General features: G+C 46.1%; 1 protein-coding gene across 8 annotated transcripts in view; it reads right to left on the bottom strand.

Moving 5' to 3' along the window:
- Positions 1 to 14278, bottom strand: part of LOC139372818 (islet cell autoantigen 1-like) — a 57055-nt gene that overhangs the window by 19576 nt on the left and 23201 nt on the right. For all 8 annotated transcript variants that reach the window (XR_011627480.1, XR_011627479.1, XM_071112628.1 and 5 more), the window contains 5 exons: positions 13589 to 13787; positions 13373 to 13498; positions 12403 to 12501; positions 11609 to 11694; positions 648 to 691 (listed from right to left, as the gene is read on the bottom strand). Coding sequence is in view for 6 of the 8 variants with exons in the window: in XM_071112628.1 (XP_070968729.1) it covers positions 648 to 691; positions 11609 to 11694; positions 12403 to 12501; positions 13373 to 13498; positions 13589 to 13787 (554 nt within the window). In the remaining 2 variants the exon portion in view is untranslated. The remainder of the gene's footprint in view (positions 1 to 647; positions 692 to 11608; positions 11695 to 12402; positions 12502 to 13372; positions 13499 to 13588; positions 13788 to 14278) is intronic.

Raw genomic sequence — 14278 nt, forward strand, 5'->3', positions numbered from 1 at the left:
AGTATATAATGTCATGTTATAGTATATATAACCCAGTAGGGGTCAGTAGGGGTCAGTATATAATGTAATGTTATAGTATATCTAACCAAGTAGGGGTCAGTATATAATGTAATGTTATAGTATATATATATATAACCCAGTAGGGGTCAGTAGGGGTCAGTATATAATGTAATGTTATAGTATATCTAGCCCAGTAGGGGTCAGTATATAATGTAATGTTATAGCATATCTAGCCCAGTAGGGGTCAGTATATAATGTAATGTTATAGTATAGATAGCCCAGTAGGGGTCAGTATATAATGTAATGTTATAGCATATCTAGCCTAGTAGGGGTCAGTATGTAATGTAATGTTATAGTATATATAACCCAGTAGGAGTCAGTAGGGGTCAGTATATAATGTAATGTTATAGTATAGATAGCCCAGTAGGGGTCAGTATATAATGTAATGTTATAGCATATCTAGCCCAGTAGGGGTCAGTATGTAATGTAATGTTATAGTATATATAACCCAGTAGGGGTCAGTAGGGGTCAGTATATAATGTAATGTTATAGTATATCTAGCCCAGTAGAGGTCAGTATATAATGTAATGTTATAGCACAACTAACCCAGTAGGGGTCAGTAGGGGTCAATAGGGGTCAGTACGTACCAGAGGCTGATTCTGATGGCTTCTCTTCATCCAGAGAGACCAGACTGAGAGGAGAGAAAGGATATTTTTGTTATTTTATTAGGATCCCCATTAGCTGTTGTGAAAGCAGCAGGTACTCTTCCTGGGGTCCACACAAAACATGACATAAGAACATTAATAAACAAGAAGAGCTCAAGGACAGAACTACACTGAACAAAAAAAATACTGAACAAAAATAAATTGGCCCCATGTTTCATGAGCTGAAATAAAAGATCCCGCAAATTTTCCATAAGCACAAAAAGCTTCGTTCTGTCCAATTTTATGCACAAATTCGTTGACATCCCTGATTGTGAGCATTTCTCCTTTGCCAAGATAATCCACCTGACAGGTGTGGAATATCAAGAAGCTGATTAAAAAGCCTAATCATTACACAGATGCTACATGTGCTGGGGACCATACAAGGCCACTCTGAAATGTGCGTTTTTTTCACACAACACAATGCCACAGATGTCAACATTTTTTAGGGAGTGTGCAATTGGCATGCTGACTGCAGGAATGTCCACTGATTGAATGTTCATTTCTCTACCATAAATGTTTTTTAACATTGTTTCAGAGAACTTGGGGTTATGGTTTTGGCCGGCATAAGCTACGGACATGAACACAATTGAATTTTATCAGTGGCAATTTGAATGCACAGAGATACCGTGACAAGATCCTGAGTCCCATTGTCGTGCCATTCCTCCGCCACCATCACCTCATGTTTCAGCATGATAATACACGGCCCCATGTAGCAAGGATCTGTACACTTCCTGGAAGCTGAAAATGTCCCAGTTATTCCATGGCCTGCAAACTCACCAGACATGTCATCCATTGAGCATGTTGGGGATGCTCTGGATAGACGTGAACGACAGAATGTTACAGTTCCCGCCAATATCCAGCAACTTCGCACAGCCATTGAAGAGGAGTGGGACAACATTCCACAGGCCAGAATCAACAGCCGGATCAACTCTATGAGAAGGAGATGTCGCGCTGCATGAGGCAAATGGTGGTCACACCAGATACTGACTGGTTTTCTGATCCATACCCCTACTTTAAAAAACCCCATCTGTGACCCACAGATGCATGTCTGTATTCCCAGTCATGTGAAATCCATAGATTAGGGCCTAATGGATTTATTTACATTGACTGTACCTCAGTAAAATCATGTTGTGTTTATATTTTTTGTAAATGTATAAACAGCACACACAGCCTACATACATAAAATATCTAGGTTAAATAGGGGAGATATTGTTCTGGATTTGGGGACTGTGAAAAGACCCCTGGTGGTATGTCTGGTGGGGTAAGTGTGTATGTCAGAGCTAGGGTTGGAAAGGGTCAGAACGTTCTGGTAAATATCCTGAATTTTTATGGAAGTTTTCCATGGGAAGTTGATCCCCGGAATTTGGGGAATTTGAGGTGAATCTATTTTATATGACATACCTGATTTTGCTTGAGCCTGCTAACTGAGGAGTGTTAATTCACCTGTTTCCATACATGTTTGTATCTTACAAAGGAGTTGTTTAATCTAACTGCTTAACTATTTATCTGCACATGGAATTGTATTTGTTTTTTTTTTACTATTTTTTCTAATCTTTACAGGAAAATGCCACAGGCACTATCTGATGAGTGGAGACATTTCCCTGCAGCTAATGTAGAAGGAAAAGCTGTGTACATTCGCAAATAATGTGCCAAATCATGTGAAGAATGCAACAAAGATGCAGAGTCATCTGGCCAAGTGCATAAAGTTCCCTCAGCGCTCACAACAAGCAACCTCTGACAAAAGTCCCTCTACTTCTGTTCGAGGTATAAAGGATGAATCAGACACCTTATCGATAGAAACAGCTCATGGTCCTCCTGGAATCCGAAGTGTTTTTGACTCAATGGAGGAACATAGTCAGAGAAATGTTGATGAATGTCTTGCTCGAGCTGTGTATGGTTCACCTCTGGTGCTCACAGGCAATGTGTATTGGAAGAAATTTCTGAGTGTTCTTCTCCCAGCATACACCCCTCCAACCAGACATGCATTATCTACTAATTTGCTGGATGCAGAGTTCAACAGAGTTCAAGTGAAGGTCAAGCAAATCATAGGGAAAGCAGACTATTACAATCATCTCTGATTGGTGGGCGAATGTTCGTGGACAAGGAATAATTTAACTACATCATCTCCACCCCTCAACCAGTATTCTACAAGAGCACAGACACAAGGGACAACAGACACACCGGTCTCTACATTGCAGATGAGCTGAAGGCAGTCATCAATGACCTTGGACCACAGAAGGTATTTGCACTGGTGACAGACAATGCTGCAAACATGAAGGCTGCTCGATCTAAAGTGGAGTCTTACCCTCACATCACACCCATTCGCTGTACTGTTCATGCATTGAATCTGCTCCCCAAGACATCATGACACTAAAAACAATGGAAACACTCTGCAAGAGAGCCAAGGAAATGGTTAGGTATGTGAAGGATCATCAAGTTATAGCAGCAATCTACCTCACCAAGCAAAGTGAGAAGAATAAGAGCACCACATTGAAGCTGCCCAGCAACACCCATTGGGATGGTGTTGTCATCATGTTTGACAGTCTCCTGGAGGGGAAGTAGTCTCTCCAAGAAATGGCCATATCCCAGTCTGCCGATATGGACAGCCCCATCAAGAGGATCCTCCTGGATGATGTATTTTGGGAGAGAGTGGTAAGCAGCCTGAAACTCCTGAAACCTATAGCAGTAGCCATTGCACAGATTGAGGGAGGCATTGCCATCCTGCTTGCAGATGTAAGAGAAGAAATCCGTACTGCCCTGCCCACTTCACTGTTGCTCCAATCAGAGGAAACTGCAGTTCTGAAATACATCAAAAAGCGTGAAGACTTCTGCCTGAAGCCCAAACACGCCGCAGCGTACATGTTGGACCCCAAGTATGCTGGCAAGAGCATCCTGTCTGGTGCAGAGATCAACCAGGCCTATGGCGTCATCACTACCGTGTCTCGCCACCTTGGCCTGGATGAGGGCAAGGTTCTTGGCAGTCTGGAGAAGTACACAACCAAGCAAGGGCTTTGGGATGGAGATGCAATATGGCAGTCGCGCCAACATATCTCATCAGCCACTTGGTGGAAGGGACTTTGTGGATCTGAGGCTCTTTCCCCTGTTGCCTCCATCATCCTCCAAATCCCACCAACATCAGCTGCCTCAGAGCACAAATGGTCCTTGTTTGGGAACACACACACCAAAGCACTCAACAGGCTGACCAATACAAGTGTTGAAAAATTGGTGGCCAGCCGGGCAAATTTCAGGCTTTTAGAGCCTGACAACTAGCCATCCTCAACAAGGTTGGAAAGTGACAGTGAAGATGAGGCCTCAGTCTGATGTTCAAGAGGTGGACATTGAGGAGGTTCAGGGAGAAGACTTGGAAGACTGAGAGGAAGACAACCAAAGCTTTAGTTCCTAGACTATTATTTTACAGATGTATGTTGAAAATGTTTTTGGGAGATGTGATGGATCATTGGGGATCATTCAATATTCCCTTTATTTTGTTGTTCAGTGAAATCATCCCATCTGAAGAGTCAACTCATTTAATTACATTTAAATTCGTAACAAATGTTTTTTTTAAGTATTTCTATTGGAAGGATTTTATATTTTGCAATTATGTCTCCTAATGATAAGGTCTATGTGTCTGTCTCCATATGATATGGTAAATATATCGAATGCAAAAAGCATCTACATTTAAATAGTATTAATATAAATGTGCATATATTTCTGTTAATTCCCATTTATTCCCGTTAATTCCCTTGGAATATTTCCACCTCTGAATATTCCCCAAAATGTGCAACCCTAGAGCTGTGTGTAACCCTAGAGCTGTGTGTAACCCTAGAGCTGTGTGTAACCCTAGAGCTGTGTGTAACCCTAGAGCTGTGTGTAACCCTAGAGTTGTGAGTAACCCTAGAGCTGTGTGTAACCCTAGAGCTGTGTGTAACCCTAGAGCTGTGTGTAACCCTAGAGCTGTGAGTAACCCTAGAGCTGTGTGTAACCCTAGAGCTGTGTGTAACCCTAGAGCTGTGTGTAACCCTAGAGCTGTGAGTAACCCTAGAGCTGTGTGTAACCCTAGAGCTGTGTGTAACCCTAGAGCTGTGTGTAACCCTAGAGCCGTGTGTAACCCTAGAGCTGTGAGTAACCCTAGAGCTGTGTGTAACCCTAGTCAGTGCAACCCTAGAGCTGTGAGTAACCCTAGAACTGTGTGTAACCCTAGAGCTGTGAGTTCCCTAGAGCTGTGTGTAACCCTAGAGCTGTGTGTAACCCTAGAACTGTGTGTAACCCTAGAGCTGTGAATAACCCTAGAGCTGTGTGTAACCCTAGAGCTGTGTGCAACCCTAGTCAGTGCAACCCTAGAGCTGTGTGTAACCCTAGAGCTGTGTGTAACCCTAGAGCTGTGTGTAACCCTAGAGCTGTGTGTAACCCTAGAGCTGTGTGTAACCCTAGTCAGTGCAACCCTAGAGCTGTGAGTAACCCTAGAGCTGTGTGTAACCCTAGTCAGTGCAACCCTAGAGCTGTGTGTAACCCTAGAGCTGTGTGTAACCCTAGAGCTGTGTGTAACCCTAGAGCTGTGTGTAAGTGCAACCCTAGTCAATGCCACCTTAGTCAGTGCCACCCTAGTCAATGCAACCCTAGTCAGTGCCACCCTAGTCAATGCCACCCTAGTCAGTGCCACCCTAGTCAGTGCCACCCTAGTCAGTGCAACCCTAGTCAATGCCACCCTAGTCAGTGCAACCCTAGTCAGTGCCACCCTAGTCAGTGCAACCCTGGTCAGTGCAACCCTAGTCAGTGCAACCCTAGTCAGTGCAACCCTAGTCAGTGCAACCCTAGTCAGTGCAACCCTAGTCAATGCAACCCTAGTCAATGCAACCCTAGTCAATGCCACCCTAGTCAATGCCACCCTAGAGCTGTGTGTAAGTTGATTTTGCAAACAATTTAGTTTCTTATATTAATATCAGCCCTCTGATTACAATGAAGAGCAAGTTGTGCCGCTCTGTTCTGGGCCAGCTGCAGCTTAACTAGGTCTTTCTTTGACGCACTTGACCACATGACTCGACAATAATCAAGATAAGACAAACTGGAGCCTGCAGGATTTGCTATGAGGGCATGGTTACACGTGGTCTGCAGTTGTGAGGCCGATTGAATGTATTGCCAAATTCTCCAAAACGACGTTGGAGGCGGCAAAGAGTAGAGAAATGCAAATTAAATGATCTAGCAACAGCTCTAGTGGACATTCCTGAAATCAACATGCCAATTGCACGCTCCCTCAAAACTTGAGACATCTGTGGCATTGTGTTTTGTGACTAAACTGTACATTTTAGAGTGGCCTTTTATTGTTCCCAGCACAAGGTGCACCTCATGCTGTTTTAATCAGCTTCTTGATATACCACACCTGTCAGGTGGATGGGTTATCTTGGCAAAGGAGAAATACTCACTAACAACAATGTAAACAAACTTGTGCACAAAATGAGAGAAATAAGCTTTCTGTGCATATGGAACATTTCTGGGATATTTTATTTCAGCTCCTGAAACATGGGACCAACCCTTAACCTGTTGCATTTTTATTTTTGTTCAGTGTAGTTTTAGAGACGTTCAGGACCAGTTTATTACTGGCCACACATTCCAAAACAGACTGCAACTCCTTGTTAAGGGTTTCAGTGACTTCATTAGCTGTGGTTACTGACACGTATATAGTTGAATCATCAGCATACATGGACACACAGGTTTTGTTTAATACCCGTGGTTCCCAAACTAGGGGTCGTGACCCCATATGAAGGTCGCCTGACATGAAAATGAGGTTGCGGGAGAATTTCCAAAATCACCCCCCAAAATTAACCAATATTTAAAAACAAATATATATATTTTGTATCTCAATCATGATGTGGTTAATGTTAAAACATCTGAATGAAAATTGATTTCTAAAAAATACAATTCAACCAGAGTGGCCTTACATGCTGACCAAACCAGACGCCATCAGGACACGCAGGTTGGAATATCAAAACAAACTCTGAGACAATTATATTCATTTGGGGACAGGTCGAAAACCATTAAAGATGTATGGCAATTTAGCTAAATAGATAGCTGTTGCTAGCTCATTTGTCCTGGGATATAAACATTGGGTTGTTATTTTACCTTAAATGCACAAGGTCCTCTACCCGACAATTAATCCACAGATAAAAAGGTCAACTGAGTTCCTTTCTCATCATCTCTCCTCCTTCCTCAGGCTTATTTTTTACTTCTTTGGACTTTATATGGCGGTTGGCAACCAACTTTATTGCTACAACGACTGGAGACTTCATCTTTCAATCACCCACGTGGGCATATACTGCTAAACACCAATGAGGAGATGGCCCGTGGGTATATGCTGCTAAACACCAATGAGGAGATGGCAAGTGGGTATATGCTGCTAAGCACCAATGAGGAGATGGGAGAGGCCGGATTTGCAGCGCGTCACAAATAGGTTCGATTCCAGCGCCGACAGAGATGGCCGCCTCGCTTCGCGTTCCTAGGAAACTATGCAGCATTTAGTTTTTTTACGTGTTATTTCTTACATTGGTACCCCAAGTAATCTTAGGTTTCATTAAATACAGTCGGGAGGAACTACTGAATATAAGAGCAGCGTCAACTCACCATCATTACGACCAGGAATATGACTTTCCCGAAGCGGATCCTGTGTTTTTCCCACCACCCAGGACAATGGATCGGATCCTGTGTTTTGCCCACCACCCAGGACAATGGATCAGATCCTGTGTTTTGCCCACCACCCAGGACAATGGATCGGATCCTGTGTTTTGCCCACCACCCAGGACAATGGATCGGATCCTGTGTTTTTCCCACCACCCAGGACAATGGATCGGATCCTGTGTTTTGCCCACCACCCAGGACAATGGATCGGATCCTGTGTTTTGCCCACCACCCAGGACAATGGATCGGATCCTGTGTTTTGCCCACCACCCAGGACAATGGATCGGATCCTGTGTTTTGCCCACCACCCAGGACAATGGATCGGATCCTGTGTTTTGCCCACCACCCAGGACAATGGATCGGATCCTGTGTTTTGCCCACCACCCAGGACAATGGATCGGATCCTGTGTTTTGCCCACCATCCAGGACAATGGATCGGATCCCAGCCGGTGACCCAAAACAACAACGTTGTAAAAGAGGCAAACAAAGCGTTCTTCTGGTCAGGCTCCGTAGACGGGCACATCGCGCACCACTCCCTAGCATACTACTCACCAATGTCCAGTCTCTTGACAACAAGGTTGATGAAATCCGAGCAAGGGTAGCATTTGTCGTGGAAAATCGGTTCAAATATAACGCTTACAAGAACTCTGTGAATTCAATAGGCTTTTAATACAAGAGTATCGCAAGCCGGGATGGTCCGCGGAACATACACCTTTTTCAGAGGACTGGCTCTGATTTATACACATACAACATATGAGTCCATCCCACATGCAAATTAAGTTACTTCCCTCAGTCCATCTGCCACCATTATATCCCAATCTGTACATCCTGCTTGTTCAGCTCGATAACGCCCATATCTGCTTTCAGTCAAGTTATAATGGTGACAGGACCTCTTCATGTCCCAAAAATAATACATGCCTATCTTATGCTATGGGCCCCCTTACGTTCAGCCTGGTGTGTTCTTTGGTATGTCTGTCCTTATTAGGATTCGTAGACTATGTGTCTCTTCTGACATTCCTTCAGCATCTCCATGTCCTAAATATATGTGGCCTATTTCTATAGTCCATCAGTTGGTCATTTGGCTGACCCCCTCCTTTGTATATCCCTCTGACCTTGGTATGTCCAGTTGCCCTAGGCGCCTATGTGTCGCCTTCCCTTCGTGTGGTCTGTTTTTAGTGTTCAGCTATCCTATACATCTATGTGTTTGTCTATGTGTTTTATTTGCTCCCACACATTCCAGAGAGACATCAGAGACTGTAACGTTCTTTGCTTCACGGAAACACGGCTCACTCGAGAGACGCTATCGGAGTCGGTGCGGCCAGCTGGTTTCTTCACGCATTGCGCCGACAGAAACAAGCATCTTTCTGGTAAGAAGAGGGGCAGGGAGGTACGCCTTATGATTAACGAGACGTGGTGTGACCATAACAACATACAGGAACTCAAGTCATTCTGTTCACCTGACTTAGATTTCGTCACAATCAAATGTCGACCACATTATCTACCAAGAGAATTCTCTTCGATTATAATCACAGCCGTATATATTCGTCCCCAAGCAGACACATCGATGGCCCTGAACAAACTTTATTTGACTTTATGCATACTGGAAACCACATATACTGAGGCTACATTCATTGTAGCTGGGGATTTTAACAAGGCTAATCTGAAAACAAGACTCCCTAAATTCTATCAGCCTATCGATTGTACTACCAGCGCTGGTAAAACTCTGGATCATTGTTATTCAAACTTCCGCGACGCATATAAGGCCCTTCCCCGCCCTCCTTTCGGAAAAGCTCACCACGACTCCATTTTGTTGCCTCCAGCCCACAGACAGAAACTAAAACAGGAAGCTCCCGCGCTCAGGTCTATTCAACTCTGGTCCGACCAATCTGATTCCACGCTTCAAGACTGCTTCGATCACGTTGATTGGGATATATTTCGCATTGCGTCCAACAACAACATTGCCGAATACGCTGATTCGGTGAGCGAGTTCATTAGAAAGTGCATTGGCGATGTCGTACCCATAGCAACTATTAAAACATTCCCAAACCAGAAACCGTGGATTGATGGCAGAATTCGCGCGAAACTGAAAGCGCAAACCACTGCTTTTAACCAGGGCAAGGTGACCGGAAACATGACTGAATACAAACAGTGTAGCTATTCCCTCCGCAAGGCAATCAAACAAGCTAAGAGTCAGTATAGAGACAAAGTAGGGACGCAATTCAACGGCTCAGACACAAGAAGTATGTGGCAGGGTCTACAGTCAATCACAGATTACAAAAAGAAAACCAGCCCCGTTGCGGACCAGGATGTCTTGCTCCCAGACAGACTAAATAACTTCTTTGCTCGCTTTGAGGACAATACAGTGCCACTGACACGGCCCGCTACCAAAACCTGAGTACTCTCCTTCACTGCAGCCGACGTGAGTAAAACATTTAAACGTGTTAACCCCCTTAAGGCTGCAGGCCCAGACGGCACCCCAGCCGCGTCCTCAGAGGATGCGCAGACCAGCTGGCTGGTGTGTTTACGGACATATTCAATCAATCCTTATCCCAGTCTGCTGTCCCCTCATGCTTCAAGAGGGCCACCATTGTTCCTGTTCCCAAGAAAGCTAAGGTAACTGAGCTAAACGACTACCGCCCCGTAGCACTCACTTCCGTCATCCTGAAGTGCTTTGAGAGACTAGTCAAGGACCATATCACCTCCACCCTACCTAACACCCTAGACCCACTCCAATTTGCTTACCGCCCTAATAGGTCCACAGACGATGTAATCGCCACCACACTGCACACTGCCCTAACCCATCTGGACAAGAGGAATACCTATGTGATAATGCTGTTCATCGACTACAGCTCAGCATTTAACACCATAGTACCCTCCAAACTAGTCATCAAGCTTGAGACCATGGGTCTCGACCCCGCCCTGTGCAACTGGGTACTGGACTTCCTGACTGGCCGCCCCCAGGTGGTAAGAGTAGGTAATAACATCTCCACCCCGCTGATCCTCAACACTGGGGCTCCACAAGGGTGTGTTCTGAGCCCTCTCCTGTACTCCCTGTTCACCCACGACTGCGTGGCCACGCACGCCTCCAACTCAATCATCAAGTTCTATCTCTGGACTAACAGCTATCCACTCTGACTCAGTTCTATCTCTGGACTAACAGCTATCCACCCTGACTCAGTTCTATCTCTGGACTAACAGCTATCCACCCTGACTCAGTTCTATCTCTGGACTAACAGCTATCCACCCTGACTCAGTTCTATCTCTGGACTAACAGCTATCCACCCTGACTCAGTTCTATCTCTGGACTAACAGCTATCCACTCTGACTCAGTTCTATCTCTGGACTAACAGCTATCCACTCTGACTCAGTTCTATCTCTGGACTAACAGCTATCCACCCTGACTCAGTTCTATCTCTGGACTAACAGCTATCCACTCTGACTCAGTTCTATCTCTGGACTAACAGCTATCCACCCTGACTCAGTTCTATCTCTGGACTAACAGCTATCCACTCTGACTCAGTTCTATCTCTGGACTAACAGCTATCCACTCTGACTCAGTTCTATCTCTGGACTAACAGCTATCCACTCTGACTCAGTTCTATCTCTGGACTAACAGCTATCCACCCTGACTCAGTTCTATCTCTGGACTAACAGCTATCCACCATGACTCAGTTCTAACTCTGGACTAACAGCTATCCACCCTGACTCAGTTCTATCTCTGGACTAACAGCTATCCACTCTGACTAAGTTCTATCTCTGGACTAACAGCTATCCACCCTGACTCAGTTCTATCTCTGGACTAACAGCTATCCACTCTGACTCAGTTCTATCTCTGGACTAACAGCTATCCACCCTGACTCAGTTCTATCTCTGGACTAACAGCTATCCACTCTGACTCAGTTCTATCTCTGGACTAACAGCTATCCACCCTGACTCAGTTCTATCTCTGGACTAACAGCTATCCACCCTGACTCAGTTCTATCTCTGGACTAACAGCTATCCACTCTGACTCAGTTCTATCTCTGGACTAACAGCTATCCACCCTGACTCAGTTCTATCTCTGGACTAACAGCTATCCACTCTGACTCAGTTCTATCTCTGGACTAACAGCTATCCACTCTGACTCAGTTCTATCTCTGGACTAACAGCTATCCACTCTGACTCAGTTCTATCTCCTAAGAGAGGAGTGGAGGACAGGAGATGAGATGATGTCAGAGGGACCAGGATGTTCTCACCTGTTACTCTGTATGTCCTTCTCTTTGTTATGGTCCCGGTTGGTTAGGTCTAAATCAGTCAGCTGCTCCAGAGGGTCCCGGAGGTCCTGACAACACACACGATCTACGGTTACAACACACCACATCTACACACACACACACCCCATCTACACACACACACCCCATCTACACACACACACCCCATCTACACACACACACCCCATCTACACACACACACCCCATCTACACACACACCCCATCTACACACACACCCCATCTATACACACACACACCCCATCTACACACACACACACACACACACACACACACACACACACACACACACACACACACACACACACACACACACACACCCCATCTACACACACACACACACACACCCTAGCTACACACACACACACACACACACACACACCCCATCTACACACACACACACCCCATCTACACACACACACCCCATATACGGTTACAACACACTGAGGTGCGAAACACACACACCCCATCTACACACACACACACACACCCCATCTACACACACACACACACACCCCATCTACACACACACATACCCCATCTACACACACACACCCCATCTACGGTTACAACACACTGAGGTGTGAAACACACACACCCCATCTACACACACACACCCCATCTACACACACGCACACCCCATCTACACACACACACACACCCCATCTACACACACACACCATCTATTGTTACAACGCCATGGAAACAAAACAAACAAACACACACACTTGTAATGTACGTACAACCCGTCCCACACGTACCTTGAGAGTGGTGAACTGGTAGGGGACAAAGCCTTTAAAAGACTCATGAATCCCACTCATCACACAGGCGGTCCTCTCCCAGAACTGGAGGAGGGTGATCTGGAAAGAGACTGTATTAACACACACACAGACCACTACTATGCAACGACAGACAGACAGACAGACAGACAGGCAGACAGACAGACCTGGTAGAACAGAGGGAGGGAGACAGACAGACAGACAGGCAGACCTGGTAGAACAGAGGGAGACAGACAGACAGACAGACAGACAGACAGACAGACAGACAGACAGACCTGGTAGAACAGAGGAAGGGAGACAGACAGACAGACAGACAGACAGACAGACAGACAGACCTGGTAGAACAGAGGGAGACAGACAGACAGACAGACAGACAGACAGACAGACAGACAGGCAGACCTGGTAGAACAGAGGGAGGGAGACAGACAGACAGACAGGCAGACCTGGTAGAACAGAGGGAGACAGACAGACAGACAGGCAGACCTGGTAGAACAGAGGGAGACAGACAGACAGACAGACAGACAGACAGACAGACAGACAGACAGACAGACAGACAGGCAGACAGGCAGACCTGGTAGAACAGAGGAAGGGAGACAGACAGACAGACAGACAGACAGACAGACAGACAGACCTGGTATGTGCAGAGGGAGGGAGACAGACAGACAGACAGACAGACAGAGACAGAAAAGCAGACAGAAAAGCAGACAGGCAGACCTGGTATGTGCAGAGGGAGGGAGACAGACAGGCAGACAGACCTGGTATGTGCAGAAGGAGGGAGACAGACAGACAGACAGGCAGACAGACAGACAGATAGGCAAACAGACCTGGTAGAACAGAGGGAGGGAGACAGACAGACAAGCAGACAGACAGACAGATAGGCAGACAGACCTGGTAGAACAGAGGGAGGGAGACAGACAGACAAGCAGACAGACAGACAGATAGGCAGACAGACCTGGTATGTGCAGAGAGAGTGAGACAGCATGTTACAACGGGAGGCTCCCAGCATGTCAACCTTCTGACACACATCGTTCTTTAGCTTCTCAAACAGGTCCTTCGAACCTCTGACCTGGGACTGCACCTGGTGGGCCATACACACAGGTTAACACACACAGTACCTGGTGAACACTACACACAGAACCTGGTGGGCCACACACACAGGGTAACACACCTTGCGGAACTTGTCCAGATGTTTACAGGTGTCCGGGTCGAGTTCCTGAGAGATGTCCTTCATCCAGAGCAGCGCTCCACGGTATTCCGTCCTGGATTTCTCCATCCGGGTCACGGTCAGGAGCGTGTCAGCGATCGCACGCCGCCGAAACGTCTCCACCTCCTGCTCCATCCGGTGTAGGGGCGGGCACAGGACCAGCCTGACATATTAAAATAGCAGATCCAGTATTAACTCTGGGGGTGGGCACAGGACCAGCCTGACATATTAACATAGCAGATCCAGAATTAACTCTGGGGGTGGGCACAGGACTAGCCTGACACAAACATTAACATAGCAGATCTAGTATTAACTCTGGGGGCGGGCACAGGACCAGCCTGACACATAAACATAGCAGATCCAGTATTAACTCTGGGGACAGGCACAGGACCAGCCTGACACATTAACATAGCAGATCCAGTATTAACTCTGGGGGTGGGCACAGGATCAGCCTGACACAAACATTAACATAGCAGATCCAGTATTAACTCTGGGGGCGGGCACAGGACCAGCCTGATATATTAACATAGCAGATCCAGTATTAACTCTGGGGGCGGGCACAGGACCAGCCTGACACATTAACATAGCAGATCCAGTATTAACTCTGGGGGTGGGCACAGGACCAGCCTGACACATTAACATAGCAGATCCAGT

Source organism: Oncorhynchus clarkii, chromosome 18 (genome assembly GCF_045791955.1).
Source record: "Oncorhynchus clarkii lewisi isolate Uvic-CL-2024 chromosome 18, UVic_Ocla_1.0, whole genome shotgun sequence".
In the NCBI taxonomy this organism is placed as follows: Eukaryota; Metazoa; Chordata; class Actinopteri; order Salmoniformes; family Salmonidae; genus Oncorhynchus; species Oncorhynchus clarkii.